The 20,264-nt window shown below is 37.6% G+C and overlaps 2 protein-coding genes across 4 annotated transcripts; one reads left to right on the forward strand and one right to left on the reverse strand.

Annotated features, from left to right (window-relative positions):
• The first annotated feature begins 995 nt into the window (after nucleotides 1–995).
• Nucleotides 996–12,340, forward strand: wdfy2 (WD repeat and FYVE domain containing 2). Of its 2 annotated transcripts, none has more exons than XM_079427730.1 (12): nucleotides 996–1,410; nucleotides 3,169–3,236; nucleotides 3,576–3,649; nucleotides 3,757–3,811; nucleotides 6,823–6,973; nucleotides 7,916–8,028; nucleotides 8,406–8,532; nucleotides 8,623–8,728; nucleotides 8,861–8,962; nucleotides 9,933–10,063; nucleotides 10,140–10,248; nucleotides 10,337–12,340. In XM_079427730.1, exons 1-12 carry the CDS (start codon nucleotides 1,274–1,276, stop codon nucleotides 10,364–10,366), a joined length of 1,203 nt encoding a protein of 400 aa, XP_079283856.1. In that variant the 5' UTR covers nucleotides 996–1,273; the 3' UTR covers nucleotides 10,367–12,340. The 2 variants fall into 2 exon arrangements, with proteins under 2 accessions (XP_079283856.1, XP_079283857.1); XM_079427731.1 differs by having other exon boundaries at nucleotides 7,934–8,028.
• A 115-nt stretch (nucleotides 12,341–12,455) lies between these two features.
• dhrs12 (dehydrogenase/reductase (SDR family) member 12) lies at nucleotides 12,456–17,249 on the reverse strand. 2 transcript variants are annotated; one of them, XM_079426802.1, is made up of 10 exons: nucleotides 17,053–17,249; nucleotides 16,796–16,929; nucleotides 16,486–16,568; nucleotides 16,289–16,381; nucleotides 15,838–15,919; nucleotides 15,537–15,598; nucleotides 14,224–14,328; nucleotides 13,773–13,863; nucleotides 13,532–13,669; nucleotides 12,456–13,292 (listed from the first exon to the last, which is right to left on the reverse strand). In XM_079426802.1, exons 1-10 carry the CDS (start codon nucleotides 17,106–17,108, stop codon nucleotides 13,180–13,182), a joined length of 957 nt encoding a protein of 318 aa, XP_079282928.1. In that variant the 5' UTR covers nucleotides 17,109–17,249; the 3' UTR covers nucleotides 12,456–13,179. The 2 variants fall into 2 exon arrangements, with proteins under 2 accessions (XP_079282928.1, XP_079282929.1); XM_079426803.1 differs by having other exon boundaries at nucleotides 16,486–16,579; nucleotides 17,053–17,190.
• Between the last annotated feature and the right edge of the window lie 3,015 nt (nucleotides 17,250–20,264).

The raw sequence follows: 20,264 nt of genomic DNA on the forward strand, positions 1-20,264 counted from the left end.
TTTGCGTTTATAAATGTGAAACCTCAAAAATAAAAGTAAATTAATTGAATGAAATCACTTTTCATTCTCTGTATAACATTCTGTATTTTAAGTACGACGCCAAAAAAAATGCAAAGTGGTTTGATGATAGTTATTACAGAAAGTACAGTTTATATTTATGCTTTTTTAAATGTCTGTAAATAATGATTTGTTGTAAATAAAGATAAATCTGTGTATAAGATAAAAGGAGTTTTTGTTTCTTTTTAAAACTTTATTTCTAATATGAACCCCCTGGAAATAACCACACATTTCACAGCAAATCACTTGTCTATTCAACAAAGAGTTCCAGTAAAATCTCTCTTTGAAAAATTACTATTTTTATATTATTGTTTTATTATTATTTTCTTAGAGGGGGGAACAACTTTCTTTATCAAATTTCAAATCCCATATATTTCACAAGGTTTATAACCAGTCAATGAAAGCAGTAAATGCATCAAGAAAATACTTTTATTTCTTTGCCAGTTAGCATTATTGGTCTGAGTATTAGCACTTTGACATGTAACCTACCCAAGCAATATGAGGAAATTCTAGTAATAATAATAATATAGTGCATACAATAGCATGTTTATTGGTCACATAATCTGCAAAATGAAACTAGTAAAGCAAAAAAAAAAAAAAAACTAGTAAGGAATGCAGAACCTACAATAGTTCTGTGATGTCTGTCTGCACATGATAAGGCCGAATTATAAATAGAACAATTCTTGTTTTGTTGTTGAGAACAAAGTATTCATTAAAAAGTTTAAGTATTCAAAAAAAGAAAACAATAATAGACTTAACTGACATAAAGTGTTAATTTAATTATTTAAATTGAACAAACAGCACAATTGTACAAAATAATAATAATTATTATTATTTGTTATTGTTGTTGTTCATGCACAAATTATTATTATTATTATTATTATTATTTGTTATTGTTGTTGTTCATGCACAAATGTCAATCAAATGGAAAAAGAAATGACGTTCAACTTCCGGTTCTACAAACATGGTGTTCGTCAGAGTCAACGCTGCACATCTCAAACGCATTCACTTGTGATTCATTCAAGAGTCGGATCGTCTGTGTAGGCGGAGAGCGAGAGGAGAACACGCGCATGGCTTTAGGAAACATAGCATAGAGATCGTGTTTGACTGTGACCAGCACGGGCTGCGAGAGCTAATCAGCTGACCTGCAGCATCCCTGACCGTGTGCAGGTCTGATAATAGCGTGTTATGCTGCCGAGAGAGGACTCAGGTGACCATGGCGGCAGAGATCCATCCTCGTCCGCTGACTCGAAAGCCCGTTCTGCTGAGTAAGATCGAGGGTTTCCAAGATGTGGTGAATACGGCTGTGATCATCCCCAAAGAGGACGGGGTTATCAGCGTATCTCAAGACAGGTCAGCACACTAAACCCACAACAAATAGGCTATTAGAATTACAGCGAAGAATATATTCAAAGCACCTTATTTGTACAGTGATGTTATATGGCACATTAATAAATAAATTGTAATATAAATACATGTGACATCCACAGTCGATGAGACATACTTATCCCTTTTTTGGTTTAATAAACGATATTCGGAGGAATAAAGTGTGATCCCCAGTTATCATAACATGGTGCAAATGGAGGATAATAATAAAAAGGCTTTAATATTTAAACACGGATCTATCGTTTGCGCGTAAGAATGTAAAGCGGATCTAAACGCGTTGCTTTATAGTTCGTGAACGAATCGATGCTTTTATAAGAATCGTTTAAGTGAACGAATCAATGTCGAAAACGCGTGACTACCTTTTCCTGCCTTCAGTAACTAATAAAAACGAACAAAAAGCATTCAGGTCCGAACTGTTAAGTATTTAATTATTTACCTACTGAAATAAAACACATAACTTACCCCTTTAATGAAAAAATATAAAAGATTCAAAGCGGAATTGAACGAGACTCTCATTCGCGAATGAACTGGAAAATCTCGTTTACAAAAGGGAAATGGCAAAAGAATGAAGTGTGTGTAAAATGATCAATGACAATACACAAATAACCTTACATGGGGTCTTTTATTGACACTCGAAACTTCGTTAGGCTATTGTTATGATTTTTCTATATTATTTTGTTTTTCTATGCAGTTCGGTGAAATGGAGAAACTGCATGTATTATTGTGAGTCTCGGTAGATTTGTAGGCTCGCAATTTTAATAAAGAAGAAATATTCAGAAAGTGCCATTAGTGGACTCCGTAAACCAATCTAAAGTGTTTTTTTTTTTTTTTTTTTGTGAACAGATGTATTATTAAGTTAATAACACAGCAGTGCGCCCTCCTATATATAAAAAAAACTGTAGACTACAATATTGCAGTGTCTTTATTTATTTTCATATATATATGTATGTATATGTACAGTGTGTGTTATCACTGTTGATTTCAGTAAAGAATTGTTCCAACTGAATTGTTTTGCAGCTCAAAGTAATGAGTGTCATATGATTGGCTTTGCAAGCACACCTTATGTTCATGCAAATAAGTACTCCGAGGTCATGTCAGCGTCAGACCCATGACAACTTCTGCAGCCAGCCAGGAGGAGAACTCACTAGTTATTTAGTATGCTGTACTGTGTGGGGAAGTATACAATAGGTTAGAGATAGTAAAGAGCATTGTACAAAAATATGTCTATGCATGCACAATTGCACATTTGTTCTTTAAAAACAAACTAAATATCTTAAGGTGTTTTTATGTAGTGAGGAAAAAAAACTAAATATTAAATGTTTAATGTTTAAGTATTTAATCTTTTAACAGCCCCAACTATTTTTTTCTAAAGTCGTCATTTTTGTTTTAGAGATTTGTCAAAGCAAAACCAAAATCCTTTCTTCACTTAATATATATGTGGCCCAACATTTTGTCCCAGCCCTATGATTTTGAGTACCCTGAACCTGGCAATGTTTTAACTTACCAACCAAATTTAGTTTGAGTTCTTATTATGTCTGGCGATAAGGCGATTAGGACTTATCTTAGCCAATGACACGCATTCTTAGATGTGTGTCCTGCTAATTTGTGTACTGTACTGCATGTCACTTTGGTAAGAAAGTGTCTGTTAAATACATGCATGCACATATTATAATCAAGATGAAATATGATTTATTATATTTAATTATTTATTTTAATTTGTGTTAGGACAATCCGTGTGTGGTTGAAGAGGGACAGTGGTCAGTACTGGCCCAGTGTCTTTCACACAATGCCAGGTGAGTCCTCAGTCCAACACCGATCCTGTGCAGCTTTCTGAGAGCAAAACAGATCTAAACATTATGGGACATGCAACCACATAACTTCAGGAATTTTACTACAAAAGAAAAAGGGTGAAGTGTAAACAGTATGGGCATGAACTTTAGCTTGCTTTCCCATTCAGACAGGAGTTTAATTTCTCAGTAATGTTGTCACATTTTTTGCTTGCTTTCTAGTTAACTTTTGCAGACTGTGAGGTCACTGGCTCTTAGTACAGGGTGTTTATTTATAGTCAAATGCTGATCAATGGATTTTGTTGGATAGATTCTCATACTCATTGTCTTTGTCTTATGTTGCAGTGGTGTGTTCATGTATGTCATTTAACCCAGAGACAAGGAGGATCTCTGTAGGGTTGGAAAATGGCACAGTATCGGTATGTTAATTAAACACTGTTCTTACACACACCTGTTTTCTATGTAGTAATATGTCACTGGCAGGTTCGTTACTACGCTTCATTAAGCCAGGCATTTCTCTTACCAGGAGTTTGTCTTATCGGAGGACTACAACCAAATGACTCCTGCACGAACATATCAGGGTGAGTCACAAATACAGTCTCAAACAATTAGGTTTGTTTTCCTAACTTAACACAAGTCATATGAACATGTTCAAGCATCACAGTCTATCTCTCCCTGTCATTTGATATGTCAAATAAAGTAATATTTCTACTCTTTTATTTTGTTGATATCCTTGAAAATGGTTTTAATCAAATTTATCCAAATTTCATTTTATAATTTTTAGGAAATGTTATAGGTTTCTATTTAAAGTAGCTCAAGTACGGTTTTTGCAATGGAAATGGCCAAAGTGCATTTTTTTAAGAAGGTGATGAAAATACTTATATATACTTATATTTCTGGTTAAACTTTCCCTTAAGTGAATCTAACTAGTTTATTTCTGGAATTATTCTAGAACATAGAGAAGATATATATTCCAGTTCCATTTATATACAGTAAGGTCCATAAATATTGGGACATCGACACAATTCTAACATTTTTGGCTCTACACACCACCACAATGGATTTCAAATGAAACAAACAAGATGTGCTTTAACTGCAGACTGTCAGCTTTAATTTGAGGGTATTTACATCCAAATCAGGTGAACGGTGTAGGAATTACAACAGTTTGCATATGTGCCTCCCACTTGTTAAGGGACCAAAAGTAATGGGACAATTGGCTTCTCAGCTGTTCCATGGCCAGGTGTGTGTTATTCCCTCATTATCCCAATTACAATGAGCAGATAAAAGGTCCAGAGTTCATTTCAAGTGCGCTATTTGCATTTGGAATCTGTTGCTGTCAACTGTCAAGATGAGATCCAAAGAGCTGTCACTATCAGTGAAGCAAGCCATCATTAGGCTGAAAAAACAAAACAAACCCATCAGAGAGATAGCAAAAACATTAGGCGTGGCCAAAACAACTGTTTGGAACATTCTTAAAAAGAAGGAACGCACCGGTGAGCTCAGCAACACCAAAAGACCCGGAAGACCATGGAAAACAACTGTGGTGGATGACCGAAGAATTCTTTCCCTGGTGAAGAAAACACCCTTCACAACAGTTGGCCAGATCAAGAACACTCTCCAGGAGGTAGGTGTATGTGTGTCAAAGTCAACAATCAAGAGAAGACTTCACCAGAGTGAATACAGAGGGTTCACCACAAGATGTAAACCATTGGTGAGCCTCAAAAACAGGAAGGCCAGATTAGAGTTTGCCAAACGACATCTAAAAAAGCCTTCACAGTTCTGGAACAACATCCTATGGACAGATGAGACCAAGATCAACTTGTACCAGAGTGATGGGAAGAGAAGAGTATGGAGAAATAAAGGAACTGCTCATGATCCTAAGCATACCACCTCATCAGTGAAGCATGGTGGTGGTAGTGTCATGGCGTGGGCGTGTATGGCTGCCAGTGGAACTGGTTCTCTTGTATTTATTGATGATGTGACTGCTGACAAAAGCAGCAGGATGAATTCGGAAGTGTTTCGGGCAATATTATGTGCTCATATTCAGCCAAATGCTTCAGAACTCACTGGACGGCGCTTCACAGTGCAGATGGACAATGATCCAAAGCATACCGCAAAAGCAACCAAAGAGTTTTTGAAGGGAAAGAAGTGGACTGTTATGCAATGGCCAAGTCAATCACCTGACCTGAATCCGATTGAGCATGCATTTCACTTGCTGAAGACAAAACTGAAGGGAAAATGCCCCAAGAACAAGCAGGAACTGAAGACGGTTGCAGTAGAGGCCTGGCAGAGCATCACCAGGGATGAAACCAAGCGTCTGGTGATGTCTATGTGTTCCAGACTTCAGGCTGTAATTGACTGCAAAGGATTTGCAACCAAGTATTAAAAAGTGAAAGTTTGATTTATGATTATTATTCTGTCCCATTACTTTTGGTCCCTTAACATGTGGGAGGCACATATACAAACTGTTGTAATTCCTACACCGTGCACCTGATTTGGATGTAAATACCCTCAAATTAAAGCTGACAGTCTGCAGTTAAAGCACATCTTGTTCGTTTCATTTGAAATCCATTGTGGTGGTGTATAGAGCCAAGAATGTTAGAATTGTGTCGATGTCCCAATATTTATGGACCTGACTGTACATAACTGACCCTTCGCAAAAACACGCCCCACTTCATTACTGTTTGTACACCCGACAAGCCATGGCACTCTCACTCTATACATGTTCTCACGCAGTGAAAAATACATCATGGACATGGAGCAAAGAGAAACTGAAAACATGCTGAGGGACAAGACAGAGAAGGTTACTTTAGGCATGAAACATAGTCTCAACTTTAAAATTTCGTAATTTTTTAAAGAAATTCCAAAAATAAATGACATTTTGTGGCTTTTTAATGTGCTGACACAGATCATTGTAGCACCTCAGTTCAAGCAGCACATGAACTGATCATCTCTTCCTCTTTACTAGGTATAGCATGAAATAAAAATGAATGAACACCAGAATGTATCTCTTTTTCAATGTGGAAAGATGTCAATACACACCATTTTTCAAGTTCAAATTTACTCTCATTTCTGGTTAATTGTTTGGACAAATGGCAGATTCAGTGTTATGATTGGTCAGATCACCTGCCAATCAAACTCCCTGCGAAGGGTCTATTCAGCCATGTACAGAATGGTCAGGTCAGGTCAATTATATGCAGGACAGCTTGATTATGAAGTACTAAATCTGAACACTCAGCTCCTAGGGTGGTGTCATGGCCTAGAGTGGCATTAAGTGAAGAAGTGAAGTGAAGTGAATTAATGTGAAATAGCTAGCTAACCTTCTTTAAAACATGTGGTAAATGTTTTAAAAGATAAATGACACCATTATGGATAGAGACACACACACACAGAGTATAAACATGAAGTATATTAAGTGCTGTGGTTTGGGTTTGCTCCTTTGTTACTGAAATCCAACCTCTGTGATTATTTGACTTTCTGCTGCCTTATTTATTTATTGTATATGTAAGAGCTTAATTGGTTGTGCTTTTGAATGTGCTAAAGTGATCCCTCCCTGCTTTGCTCATTGTGTCTTGTCTTTTGTTTGTGTTAGCTCATCAGGGTGGTGTGACCGTGGTGCTTTTTGTCTTAGAGATGGAGTGGGTTCTAAGCACAGGTCAGGACAAGAGCTTTACGTGGCACTGCTCAGAGAGCGGACAGCAGCTGGGCACATACAGGACCACAGCATGGGTGTCTGGACTACAGTATCCATTCATATGCCACTCCTGATCTGAAATATCTCCCAAAAACCTCCAAGTTTATAGTCACGAATCAGTCATCACACTCTCTGTGTTTTCTTATTGGTTTGCGTCAATTTGACAGATTTTTACCTTTGCTTTATTATAGGAAATAAGCTGCTTTAAATTACAGCTGATCTTTAAAATCTTAACAAAAACACCAATAATTTACTTGAATGTTAAGTATGTATAATTAATATTAGAAATGAAATTAGATAAAGGGGTATTGGGGTAAGTTATTTTGAGAAACGTGTCCTTTTTTTATTTTATTTCTTTTTTCATACAATGGAAATCAATGGTAATCAAAACCATGTTGTTACCAACATTCTTCAAAACCTCTTTTTTTTTGTTAAGCAAAAGATGGTCAAACAGGTTTGAAACAACATGAGGAGTGAGTAAATGATGACCTAATTGACATTTTTGGGTGACCTATCCCTTTAAATGTTGTAGGAATGTTGTTTTAAATGTTTTAGCGCTTCTCTGATGACTCATTTTGACCGTGTCAGTGTCTATTTCGTGCACAAAGCATAAATAAACTAGAAGGGGTTAACGCCAGCAGTATGGACACACTTCACCATTACCACAAATATCCTAAAGTGGCAATATGCAAAATCGGTTTGGCTGAAATATCAAGAGGTGGCTTGTAGCAAAAAAAAAAAAAAAAAAAAAACTTTACTAAGACTGGTTTAATTTATTACTTTTCAACACAATGCCCTAAAGAACATAACAAATTAAATTATCCAAAATTAATTAAAGACACTTTATTTTTGTTTTTTGTTAAATGAAAACACCTTATATATTAATGTAAAAAATGCATTTCGGTGCATTTTACTGTAATCGTGTAAATCGATGACATTCAGGAGGGGTTTATAAGTTATATAGCATTGGCTTCTTGACAATCTGTGTAAGATTTGATGTGGAAACCAGACATGCCTTCGTTGGAGATCATTCCGGTCAAGTGACAATCCTAAAGCTGGAGCAGGACAACTGCAGCCTGGTCACCACCTTTAAAGGCCACACAGGTGCGTATGCAAACAGCACATTACAAATAGACACAAAAAATACACTATTTATCCCGGTTACATTTTGAAATTTGATGGTCTATTGAATCCATATATAGAGATTCACACTTGAAACTTAAATTGGGCTTCAGTTACAAACAAAAACAGCAGAAAGCAAAAAAAAATCTATAATTTTAGTGTGGATGGCATCCCCTGGTGGTTTTGATGACAATACTGTCATTTTCCCCCCCTGAGTAGCCTTAAAGTCCTCATAGCCTCAGGATACACAAATATATGAATCATCATGCCTACATCCACAAAATATTGTACAAGGGAACAAGTATTCCATTACTTGTGCCGTACCTGAATCTGAATATTTCCGCGATGTATGTGTGCAGGCAATGTCACAGCCCTGTGTTGGGATCCTGTGCAAAGGGTTTTATTCTCTGGAAGTTCTGATCATTCAATCATCATGTGGGACATTGGAGGCCGTAAAGGCACAGCCATTGAGCTGCAGGGACACAAGTAGGACATATGAATTGTTGTCACGTATTTAAGATATGAAAATAAGCAAGGCACGCTTGTCAGGTCCTAATATTTGAGTGTGTGTGACAGTGATAAAGTGCAGGGTTTGTGTTACGCTCCTCACACCCGTCAGCTCATCTCCTGTGGCTCAGATGGAGGAATAGTTATCTGGAACATGGACGTCACACGACAAGAGGTGAGAGAGATACTGTATAGAGCAAGGATGAAGTGTCTAGTACAAAAGAGATTGCCTCAATGTGGTGTTTATGTTAGTTACATATGTCTGTTTACATAGTTTAAGCATGTCCTCATCTGTTTTGTGTCTCAGACTCCTGAGTGGCTTGACAGTGACTCGTGTCAGAAATGTGAACAGCCATTTTTCTGGAACTTTAAACAGATGTGGGACAGTAAGAAAATTGGCCTGCGACAGGTACAGTGAACAAAACCACTGCAAAAATAAATAAAACTAAAATGAAAATAATAATTACTTTATTAATCAATATTTTGTCTTGTTTTACAGTAAAATCTAAACATCCTTAAAACAAGATAAATTTAGTTGAGAAGCTAAATTGTGTAAGATAAGACTTTTTTATATAATATTATGTAATCATTCAAATATTTGGGGTCGGTAAGATTTTTTGTTTTGTTTTTGAAATATGCCATTCTCACCAAGGCTGCATTTATTTGATTAAAAATACAGTAAAATGGTAATACTGTGAATTATTATTGTTATTATTATTAAAAATTTAAAATACTATTTCCTTTTTTATATTATTATTTAAAATTGTATTTATTCCTTTGGTGGCAAAGCAAAATTTTCAGCAGCTATTACTCCAGTCTTCAGTGTCACATGACCCTTCAGAAGTCATTCTAAGATGCTGATTTGGTGCTCAAGATACATTTCTAATTATTATCAACTTTGATAATATTGTGCTGCTTAATGTTTTTATGCAAACCGTGATACGTGTTTTCCAGGATACACTGATGAATAGAAAGTTCAGCATTTAATTGAAATAGAAATCTTTTGTAACATTTTAAATGTCTTTACTGTCACTTTTGATAAACTTATTGTTAAATTAAATTAGATACATTTAATTGAATCATCCTTGTTGAATCAAAATAATAATTTCTTTCAAAAACAAAAAATCTTACTGACCCCAAACTTATATTCCGTAGAGTACATTGAATTAAGTTTTAAAATATATCTTAAATCAATATACATATCTGGAATTATATTTCAAATATCTTGGCATAAAATATATTTATACGAGAACTGCAAATGCATTATGCATTAAGACCTATTTTCAGAAAAGTGCTTCTGATTAAGTTTGCAGTCCTTTATTCAGCCTTCAGGCCACACTTTAATCTCGTATAAAGCAGCTTGATTTGCTCTTTCCCAGCATCACTGTAGGAAGTGTGGCCAGGCCGTGTGTGGAAAGTGCTCCGCTAAACGCTCCACTATTCCTCTGATGGGATTTGAGTTTGAGGTGCGGGTTTGTGACAGTTGTCACGACTCCATTACAGATGAGGAGTAAGTCAAATTGTTTGTCTACAATGTTTTGAGTCTCTTACATGCTAGAATCACCTAAAGCTTTCTTTTTGTCTAGACGGGCGCCCACTGCAACATTCCATGACAGTAAGCACAGCATCATACACATGCAGTATGAGCCAACCAGGGGCTGGCTGCTCACCTCTGGGACAGACAAAATCATCAAGGTCAGCACCTGTTCCCATTCAATTGTGAGTGTACTGTTTGATAAAGCGATTGAGCTAGTTGTAATATCTGTGGTGTGTTTACATTCAGCTATGGGACATGACTCCAGTGGTATCATGAGAATCCTGTGTATCGTCTGAAGGCAGGAACTAAGAATCATTGTTGAACCTGAATTGAGAATCATGTGTTTGTGGAAAACATTCAGAGTTCAGGCCACTTTCCACGGGCAGCTTCATCTCATGGAGGAAAAACTCAAGGATTTCATGACACTGAACTGAGCATGTGCATTTGGATGTAGTTGTGCATGTGCACGAGGGTTATGGGAACAAACGTGTAAATATTGTCCAGTTTAAATCTGCTTAGTTCAGGTTGTTTATATAGACCTAAACCAGTGTTGTTATGTTGTCTGTGAAACTCTTCGCACTCTTTCTGTCATCATCTTATATCTTATCCCAACACAAATTAATCCTTGTTACACTGCATCAAAGCATGCTGGAACTGTTTTCTATTTAAGTGCCTTTACCGCACCTCAATCAGTGGTTTTTGGCATGGGAAAGTAGTCTCTGCTATTGCCTCCTCATCATCTATTTGACTCTTTAAATGTAAGCACTTAGTGTTTCAATACCAGTAAATTTAATTGGAGGATTTCATGTGAACATAATCATAAATGTTGTTGTTTACACAGGGTGAAATTCAATAATGCTTCATCATCATAATATTGCGTTTGATCTTATTAAAGCTGATGTTTCATAGACATCTAATTACTTGTAAGAAACATTCACAATATTTCATTCTTTCATTGGATCAGAAAATATTATGGTGGTGGTTTAAAACAAATTTTGACATTAATTGGCATTTTTTTTGCTGTATGTTGAATCAAGCAAGTGGACATTTGGGCATTGTTAATAGCTCATTGTACAGCTGAATGGTCACAGGGTACGGATAAGTAAAACAGCAGGAATGGCACAAAATAAAGACGCTTTACTTTGTAACTGTGTAATTGCAAATGTGACCCTGGACCACAAAACCAGTCATAAGAGTCAGTTTTTGAAATTGAGATTTATGCATCATCTGAAAGTTAAATAAATAAGCTTTTCATTGATGTATGGATAGGACAATATTTGGCTGAGATACAACTATTTGAAAATCTGGAATCTGAGGGTGTAAAATAATAATAATAATAAAAATTGAGAAAATTGCATTTAAAATTGTCCAAATGAAGTTCTTAGCAATGCATATTACTAATCAAAAATTAAGTTTTGATATATTTACAGTAGGAAATTTACAGAATATATCTTCATGGAACATGATCTTCACTTAATATTCTAATGATTTTTGGCATAAAGAAAAATCGATAATTTTGATCCATGCAATGTATTGTTGGCTATTGCTACAAATATCCAGTATAGCTACTTATGACTGGTTTTGTGCACAAATGTGCAGGTTGGATTGCCTATTAACTTTAAAAAAGGACCAATTTGACAAAAATGTCCATTTTAAAGTACACTTCCATTTAAAAGTTTGTGGTCAGTTTTTTGTGTTTTTGAAAAGAGTCTCTTAAGCTCAACAAGGCTGCATTTATTTGATCAAAAATACAGTAAAAACAGTAATATTGTGAACTATGTTTACAGTTTAAAATAACTGTTTTCTATTTGAAAATATAATTAATTCTCTTGATAGCAAAGCTGAATTTTCAGCAGTCTTCAGTGTCATATGATCCTTCAGATATCATTCTAATGTGTTGATTTGTTGCTCCAAAAAAATCGTAATGAATGTAGTGTAACAAAAACAGTAAGTGCTGCTTAATATTTATGTGGAAATAGTGATACATTTTGCGGGATTCTTTGAGGAAAAGCATTTACTTGGAAAAATAAATATTTTGTAACAAAAAAATGAATAAAAGTATTGATTACTTTTAGGAATATAAAGTCTTACTGACCCCAGATGTTTGAATGGTAGTGTAATAATAACTGGAGTGAAAGTCTTTATTCATTTTGAAATGATTTGTTTTTGTCACTGGAGCAACACTGTTATTCTTTTACTGTTTGTAATGGTTCTTTGATCCTATAAATAAAAGACATTTCAAGTCCTGTGGTTTAGTCTCAGCTACCAGCTCATGTAAACATCATGAACACAATTTGGATTTTATCAGTCGTTTTGGTGAAAACATTTAATCATGATTTCCCTAAAAGATTGAGACAGAGAGATTAATTGTTCATTATTATCTTTAATTAAGAATCATATCAGCCGTAACAATTTGACAAAAATAAAAAGTCATTTTTAGTTAATAATTGGCTAGTTAACTACAAACTCATTTGTAAGTGTATACAAGGGGCAGGTCTAGAATATTCATATAATTCTTCACATTTATTTGTTTAATTTGAATATGAGTTACAGGTAGTGCTGCATAGCATGTCCTCAAGACAGCTGGGTCTTGATGTCAGTTTGTTTTTTGGAATAGCAGTTTTAGTTTCATGAATAAAATAATCTGCTATGTACATACTGCAACAGTTCATCAAGCATGCAAACAATTCCTTGAGGTTGTTCTATTCATTTAGCACAGCAGCTTCAACGTTCACGTTAGAAGTAAAACTGTAAACAATTAATGCAGAACATTTGCATAATGTTAACCACAGATGTCATTTTACTTAAAAATCGAGAAACTCAAAAAACCGCCATTGCAAAAAGTGGATGTACTAGTTTCTTTCCTCGAGCTAGTATAATAAAAAATGCTTAGGAGTGTAGACTATTTGTTCAAAGAACAGACAATAGCTGTGAAATATCTGAAATATTTCAGGTTGTTTTGGTTAGCTGTTTTGTTACAGTATTCATGAGCTTTTCACATCTCTGCAATTGTCAGTTATAGAAAATGAATATCACAGGCTGTGTTTGGAATGATGGCTTCTTTGAATTTTGGCTGCTGACCCAACCAATTAACACTTGAAATTCACAGAGAGCTCCTCCAGCTTGTTCATCAGCTTCTGGTCTTCAGCTGGAGAGGACCTGGAGGAGGCCAGAGGTAAATGCGTAGAAACCGCTTGTCTGTCTGCAAATGAATCAGTTTGAGGAACAGAGGTCAAAGTTCAGTTACATGTTAAAGAGAGCTTTAGGGTGTTTTCACACTTGGTTCGATTGCCTGGTCTAAACCAGATTTCAATTAGACAATTTCAACAGAACTTTGACGTCAGTCGAACCCAAGTGCGCACCAAAAGTGCTAATGTGAAAGCCAACTTAGTCTGCTATGCAGAGTCATGTTCAAATACTAAAGCACGTTTTCACATTGACCTTGAAAGAAGAGGCCGCTGGGCTGTCTGCTGGCGGAATCTGATATGGCCAGCCACACCACTGTGTCGGCACCTTGAGCTTCAGTACGGAGTTTATTCTTCATTTTCGCATGAAAATCTGGCATGGATGACTGCACCGCTGTAGATGAAACCCAAAACAACATCTTTGTGACTGCAAGATTCCTGTATCAATCAATATATTTCCTTGCAGCTGATGTAGACTACACACACAAACTGCCCACCTGGGGTGTCTGCCCAGCCTGGGTGCATGGACGAGAAGTGGATTTCTTTGTGCTGAGCTGCCCATTGCTCGGTCATGGTTACCTGTTGCCTCTGAGAAAGGTCACAGTTAACATTTAATAACTCCAGATTCTTTACTAAAAACATCAAAAACAATACGCTAAATTGAAATCAGGTTACATGAGTGTCAAAATGTTTACCACAATGGCAATTATAATGGTCAATGTAACAAAGGCAGAGTGGTGATGCTGCTGGAATCTGTGCCACTGTATTGTGCTATTATTTTTAACAGTGAATGATGGACTGGATTGGTAATCCACCAAAAGCATAATGGCTACATTTCTGTATGCTTTGTAGTTAATGATTTTTTAAAGCCAAACAATATAATACATATAAAATACAAGCCGCAGTGCAAAGTTTTTATTGATTTAAATTGTGAGTTTATAGTGGTACCTTGTTCTGTGCATAGGCCATGGTGCCGTCAAAAGAGCCTTTCTCAAACTGAAGGTCCTCTACATTTAACTTCTGAACCAGCATCCCACCAGATGACACGGTGATCTGTAAAAAAAAAAACAACAACAATTATTTATATATATATATATATATATATAAAAATAATTATAAAATAAAACAATCATAAAAAAACAATTTCCTTAATTTCTCTTAAACTTTCTTACTAATAAAAAAAAAATGAAAATTAAAAATGATAATAACAATAAAGTTGAGGAAGTTCTGTTTTAACATTCATAAACATGCTACTTAAAGGGATAGTTCACCCAAAAATGAAAATTCTTCCATTAATTACTTACCCTCATGTCGTTCCAAACCCCTAAGTCCGTTGTTCATCTTCAGAACACAAAGTAAGATATTTTTGATGAAATCTGAGAGCTCTCTGACCCTCCATAGACAGCAAGGATCCTTACACAATCAAGGTCCAGAAACGTAGTAAGGACATTGTTAATATAATCAATGTGACAGTGGTTCAACCGTAATTTTTTTGAAGCATCAAAAATATCTTAAAGGGATCATATGATGCTATTTTAAAGATAATTATGTTGTGTATTTGTTGTAGCATAATATGTTGACATGCTTTAATGTTCAAAAAACCCATTATTTTCAAATACTCCACATTATTGTAGTTCCTCTATGCCCTGACTCTCTCAAACGCGTCGTTTTCTTCAAAGCCCCTCTTCCCAGTGCATTGTGATTGGCCCAACACCACAAGTGCACGTCAGAAATGTAATGCCCCATACCATAATCGCGAGCTTCAACTTTCAAGTTAGTTGTACCATCAGTGCAAGCCCGAAAGGGGAACAGAGTCGCGTGACGGACACAGTGATGATGCTCGTATGTATTTGCCGTACACAAGCCGAGGTTAAGACGATTTCTGACGGGCTATACACTCCGCTGTGATGTGAACCTGTTCCCCTCACACACACACACACACACACACACACTTACACAACGCGTTACTCTACACTGCACAAAACTCTGCATTTGAACTTTTTTTGCATTTGAGACTTTGAGCTTTGTAACTCTGCAGATCTTATACATGCAAAAACAGCTACATAACACACTAAAGAAAAGGAAAACAAGAAATCGCATCATATGACCCCTTTAATTTGTGTTCTGAAGATGAACAAAGGTCTTATGGGTTTGGAACGACACGAGGGCGAGTAATTAATGACAGAATGTTCAATTTTGTGAGTGTAAATGTTTGGAAATAGTTATTAACCATGCATTAGGATGCAATTCTTCACACTCACCACTCTGGGATTCTCTGACTTCTTCAGTGTAGGAATCAGCGCTGTTGTCAGTATATACGTCCCTGTAAAACACACAAGATGAGTGAGCCGACTAGTCACTCTTATCTCTTCTTAACCATTGATTTCAAGGGGTGGCACTAAAAACATTCTCTACCACAGGGGTGGCTTGTGACCTTTGTGACTAAGTATAAAACAGGCAAAACTAAATTAGTGCAGTCAAAGCTCATGCTTTGTTGTCCATATTGGGAAAAACATATGATCAACATCAGTTCAGAAAAAAAACATGAATTAACTTTCCTACCTAGTGTGTTTGTTGCAAAGTTTTTCTCCAGGCCATCCTCAGTCAGCTCTCTCTGATTGACCATGCAACCTGCATTATTGATCTACGGTAATAAATCACATGAAGATAAAAGACAATACAAGCATGACAATGTACGTCACAGTCAAAGCAGTTGTAAAATGACCATAAACAGACATGAATGTACATGCTATATTACTTAGGGGAAGATTAAATAAACAGTTTAAATGGTTAAGAATAATTAAAAAAATTATTAAGAATGATTTAAAATCATAAAGAATTAATTACTGTTACTGTATACAATTGATTGAACAAATTTATCGGTGCAGTTACCCGCACATTATAACAGCAAAATCCATGTGCATTACTTTGTGCACAGCCTCTCGTGGCTTATTGTTTCAGCTTATTATTATTATTGATACATTGATATGACTTAAACCTGGAATACATTTACCAGAACATGTAGATTGTGATTCTGAGAGAATCCACTAGCAAACTCCCACACTTTCCTGGGGTTGGACATGTCAACTAGGTGAACATGGACATTCTGAAAGCAAATGAGAGACAAACCCAGACTAGAGTTCACGGTTTCTGTCCTAGAAGCATGTGAAATCATTTTCATAGTATATGAATATACTTCGGAAAATATACCTCATTTTTACATCTCTCCACAATGTATTTCCTTGCCTCATTTGCACGATCTTCATTTCTGCACACCAGATGTACTGTCCCACCTGAAAATAAACTATGAATGAACTTTGAATGGCTGTTTTTAGCAGCACTGCACATCTTTTGCCAGTAGGAGTCACTGTTGCGTCCCTTTTGTTGGTCAAACTTTAACCTAAATGTCATAACAGGGTTTTGATGGAATGTACAAGATCTTTCCAAGTTGACCAGTTATTGAAGGACAAACTATAGTCAGAAGTCTCTTTTCTGAATGAACAACGCCATGTTTTCTCACCTCTTGTGGCGATTTCGCAGGCGGCGGCTTTCCCGATGCCGCTGTTCGCTCCGGTGATGATGAACGAGCGGCCGCTCACATTCACCTCCAGATCCGCCTCGTTAAAGCGCCTCGCCGCTGCCTCATAACCGCCCCTGGTGAGGGTTAAACGACATTTTAAGCGGTGCACTGCATAATTTTTCGATGGTAAATTACCCTTTATGATTTGTGCTTATCAAAGCACAAAATGAAATTAAAATACACTAATGATGACTTACTTCGTATATTCCTGTAGACCCTTCAGGAACCAAACTGTGTTTCGGTAGAGAGACATCGTAACGACTTCACTCCTTTTCTCTTAAGCCTGAAGAGAGAGAATGGTGGTGTAACATACTAGCACGTTAAAAACCAGAGCCACGCCCCTGTGGTGTTTAATAACAGATCACATGTTGAATGTGTTGTAAGCGCAGATGACAAACACGCATGCGCAGATCCCTTTGCTGCTGCGCCCTTCATAAAACAATAAACGTTCTTTTCTCAGTGAAAACCTTAAATATTTGCTCTTATTTGAAATAGTTTCTAAAACATAAATGAAAAACAGAAATATTTAGATTCGAATTATATCATATACTGGCGTCGTGTTTTATTTAGGGAAGTCAAATGTACCAATCTAAGTGTTTTTTTAAATTTGAACAAGCGCGCACGTTTTTGTCGTGCACAACATAAGAAAAGAAAATGCATCATTAATATGGATACCGGCAAATCTTCTGATATTTTCTAGTTGTCAGGATGGCCGAGTGGTCTAAGGCGCCAGACTCAAGGTTCAAACCTTCCCAGTAAAACATGGGTCTTCTGGTCTCCGAATGGAGGCGTGGGTTCGAATCCCACTTCTGACAAGATCTTTTTGAAGTTGATTAAAACTGGGTTTCCATTTCTACGTAAAATATATTAGATTGTGGTTTAAACTTTAAAATGTACCCAGGAGAGGCAAGGTAAGGTTAAAAAAGTCTGTGAAAAAAAATTGTGTATTATTATTATTTAGTCATTAGCAGACACATTTTTAAAATGTGTATAAATACTACCTATACACATTTTAAAAATAAAGAAATTAAATAAAAATGACAAATGCATATAACAAAATTTCAAAACTTAACATTTAAATGAAAAACAAAAAATAAAGCAAAAAAAAACAACAACTCAAAATATAAAAAAATAGTATAATAATGATTCTAACAGCACTACGCCAAACACCAAAAAATAAATAAACCTACATATATGTGTAGCAACTAGCTACATATAATTTAGTGAATCAGAATTTAGGTAGCCTAAGTCAGGAACGACAGCAATTTCTCTCTCATTGCACTGCCATTGTGTCAAATTCAACTTTAAGTTTTCCAATAAAATAACGTATTCCTGTTTCAAGTGTTTTTATTATGCTCTTTCTGTCACGGAGTAATCAGGAGGAAGCAAGGATGCAAGCAAACATGGATTTATTGGGTCAGATGACAAACACACTGAATCAAAGTCTCTCGGGTGGGCAGGTGGCGCAGGGACTCGACAGACAGCGTGCAGGTGGTGAGTGGTGTTGGTGAATCCAGAAGAGGTGTACATCCAGGTGAGACGAACCACGAAGACGGAAGAAAGACCAGGAACCAGGAAGCAGACGACACGCGAAGACACACTGAGGACATCAACCAACGATCTGACAATGAGAGGAGAGTGCGGTGAGGCTTTATAGGTGAGTGGATTGGCAGCAGCTGGTGCGGGGAATGAGATCAGCTGGCGCGCTGATGAGCACTGAGCGGACACGCCCACTCACACATACACACACACACAGAGAACAACAATTACACGAGACATGAAGCACCCAGTGAATTCATGAACCGTGACAGTACCCTCCCTCCTAGGAACGCCTCCTGGTGTTCCCAGACTCCCTTACCTGTCGATTGTAATCATCAATAAGGGAGTGATCCAGAATGTCTCTAGCCGGCACCCAACTTCTCTCCTCCGGACCGTAACCTTCCCAGTCCACCAAGTACTGAAATCCGCGTCCCCTCCGCCTTGAGTCCAGAATACGATTAACCGAATAAGCAGGTTCCCCTTCTACGAGTCGCGGCGGTGGGGGAACCGGGGCTGGCGGATTAATACGGGCATAAAACACGGGTTTGATTTCCTTGGAACCCGGGCGATACGAGAGAGTAAAGTCAAAACGTCCGAAAAAAAGTGCCCACCGAGCCTGCCTGGAGTTCAATCTTTTAGCAGTTCTAATGTATTCCAAATTCTTATGATCGGTCCCTTGATAGAAGGTACCCCCGACCCTTCTAACCAGGGACGCCATTCCTCCAATGCTAACTTGACTGCCAACAACTCTCGGTTACCAATGTCATAATTACTTTCGGCGGGGGATAAACGATGAGAAAGAAACGCGCACGGATGCATTCTGTCGTCTGCAGGAGAACGATGGGATAGCACTGCACCTACCCCCACCTCTGACGCGTCGACCTCCACCACGAACTGACGTGATGGATCAGGGGTAACTAAGATGGGGGCTGAAACAAAGCGGCCTTTCAGTTTGGCAAACGCAGCCTCAGCTGCGCTAGACCACCTGAACGTGGTTCTGGGGGAGGTCAAGGCGGTCAGAGGCGAGGCTAGTTGGCTGAAATTGCGAATGAACCGCCGGTAGAAATTGGCGAACCCCAGAAACCTCTGTAGGGCCTTACGGGAATCTGGACTTGGCCAATCCACCACAGCCTTAACCTTCTCAGGATCCATACGCACTCCCTCAGACGACACAATGTACCCTAGGAAAGGGACAGACTGTGCATGAAAAGCGCATTTCTCCGCCTTGACAAAAAGCCCATTCTCTAACAGCCTCTGAAGCAATCGTCGAACGTGCTGCACGTGCTCCTGGAGAGAAGAAGAAAAAATCAATATGTCATCCAGGTAAACATAAATGAATTGATCGACCATGTCTCGCAGCACGTCGTTGACGAGTGCCTGGAAGACTGCCGGGGAGTTGGACAGCCCGAAAGGCATGACCAAGTATTCAAAGTGCCCCCTGGGGGTGTTAAAGGCAGTCTTCCATTCATCCCCCCTCCTAATGCGGACCAAATGATAAGCGTTACGTAAGTCCAATTTAGTGAAGATTGACGCTCCCTGCAACCTCTCGAAGGCTGAAGACATCAGCGGCAAGGGATACGTATTCTTTACCGTGATGTTGTTCAGCCCCCGGTAGTCAATACAAGGTCGCAGGGATCCGTCCTTCTTCCCCACAAAAAAGAACCCCGCCCCCGCTGGAGAGGAGGAGGGACGGATGAACCCCGCTGCTAGAGAATCAGAAATATATTTCTCCATAGCCTCTCTCTGGAACAGAAAGTGAATATAACTTGCCCTTAGGCGGAGACGTACCTGGCAGTAACTCTATAGCACAGTCATAGGGACGATGCGGAGGGAGAGAAGCAGCACGAGACTTACTGAACACCTCCTTCAG

The sequence above is a fragment of the Barbus barbus genome, assembly GCF_936440315.1.
Source record: "Barbus barbus genome assembly, chromosome: 10".
NCBI classification, from domain to species: domain Eukaryota; kingdom Metazoa; phylum Chordata; class Actinopteri; order Cypriniformes; family Cyprinidae; genus Barbus; species Barbus barbus.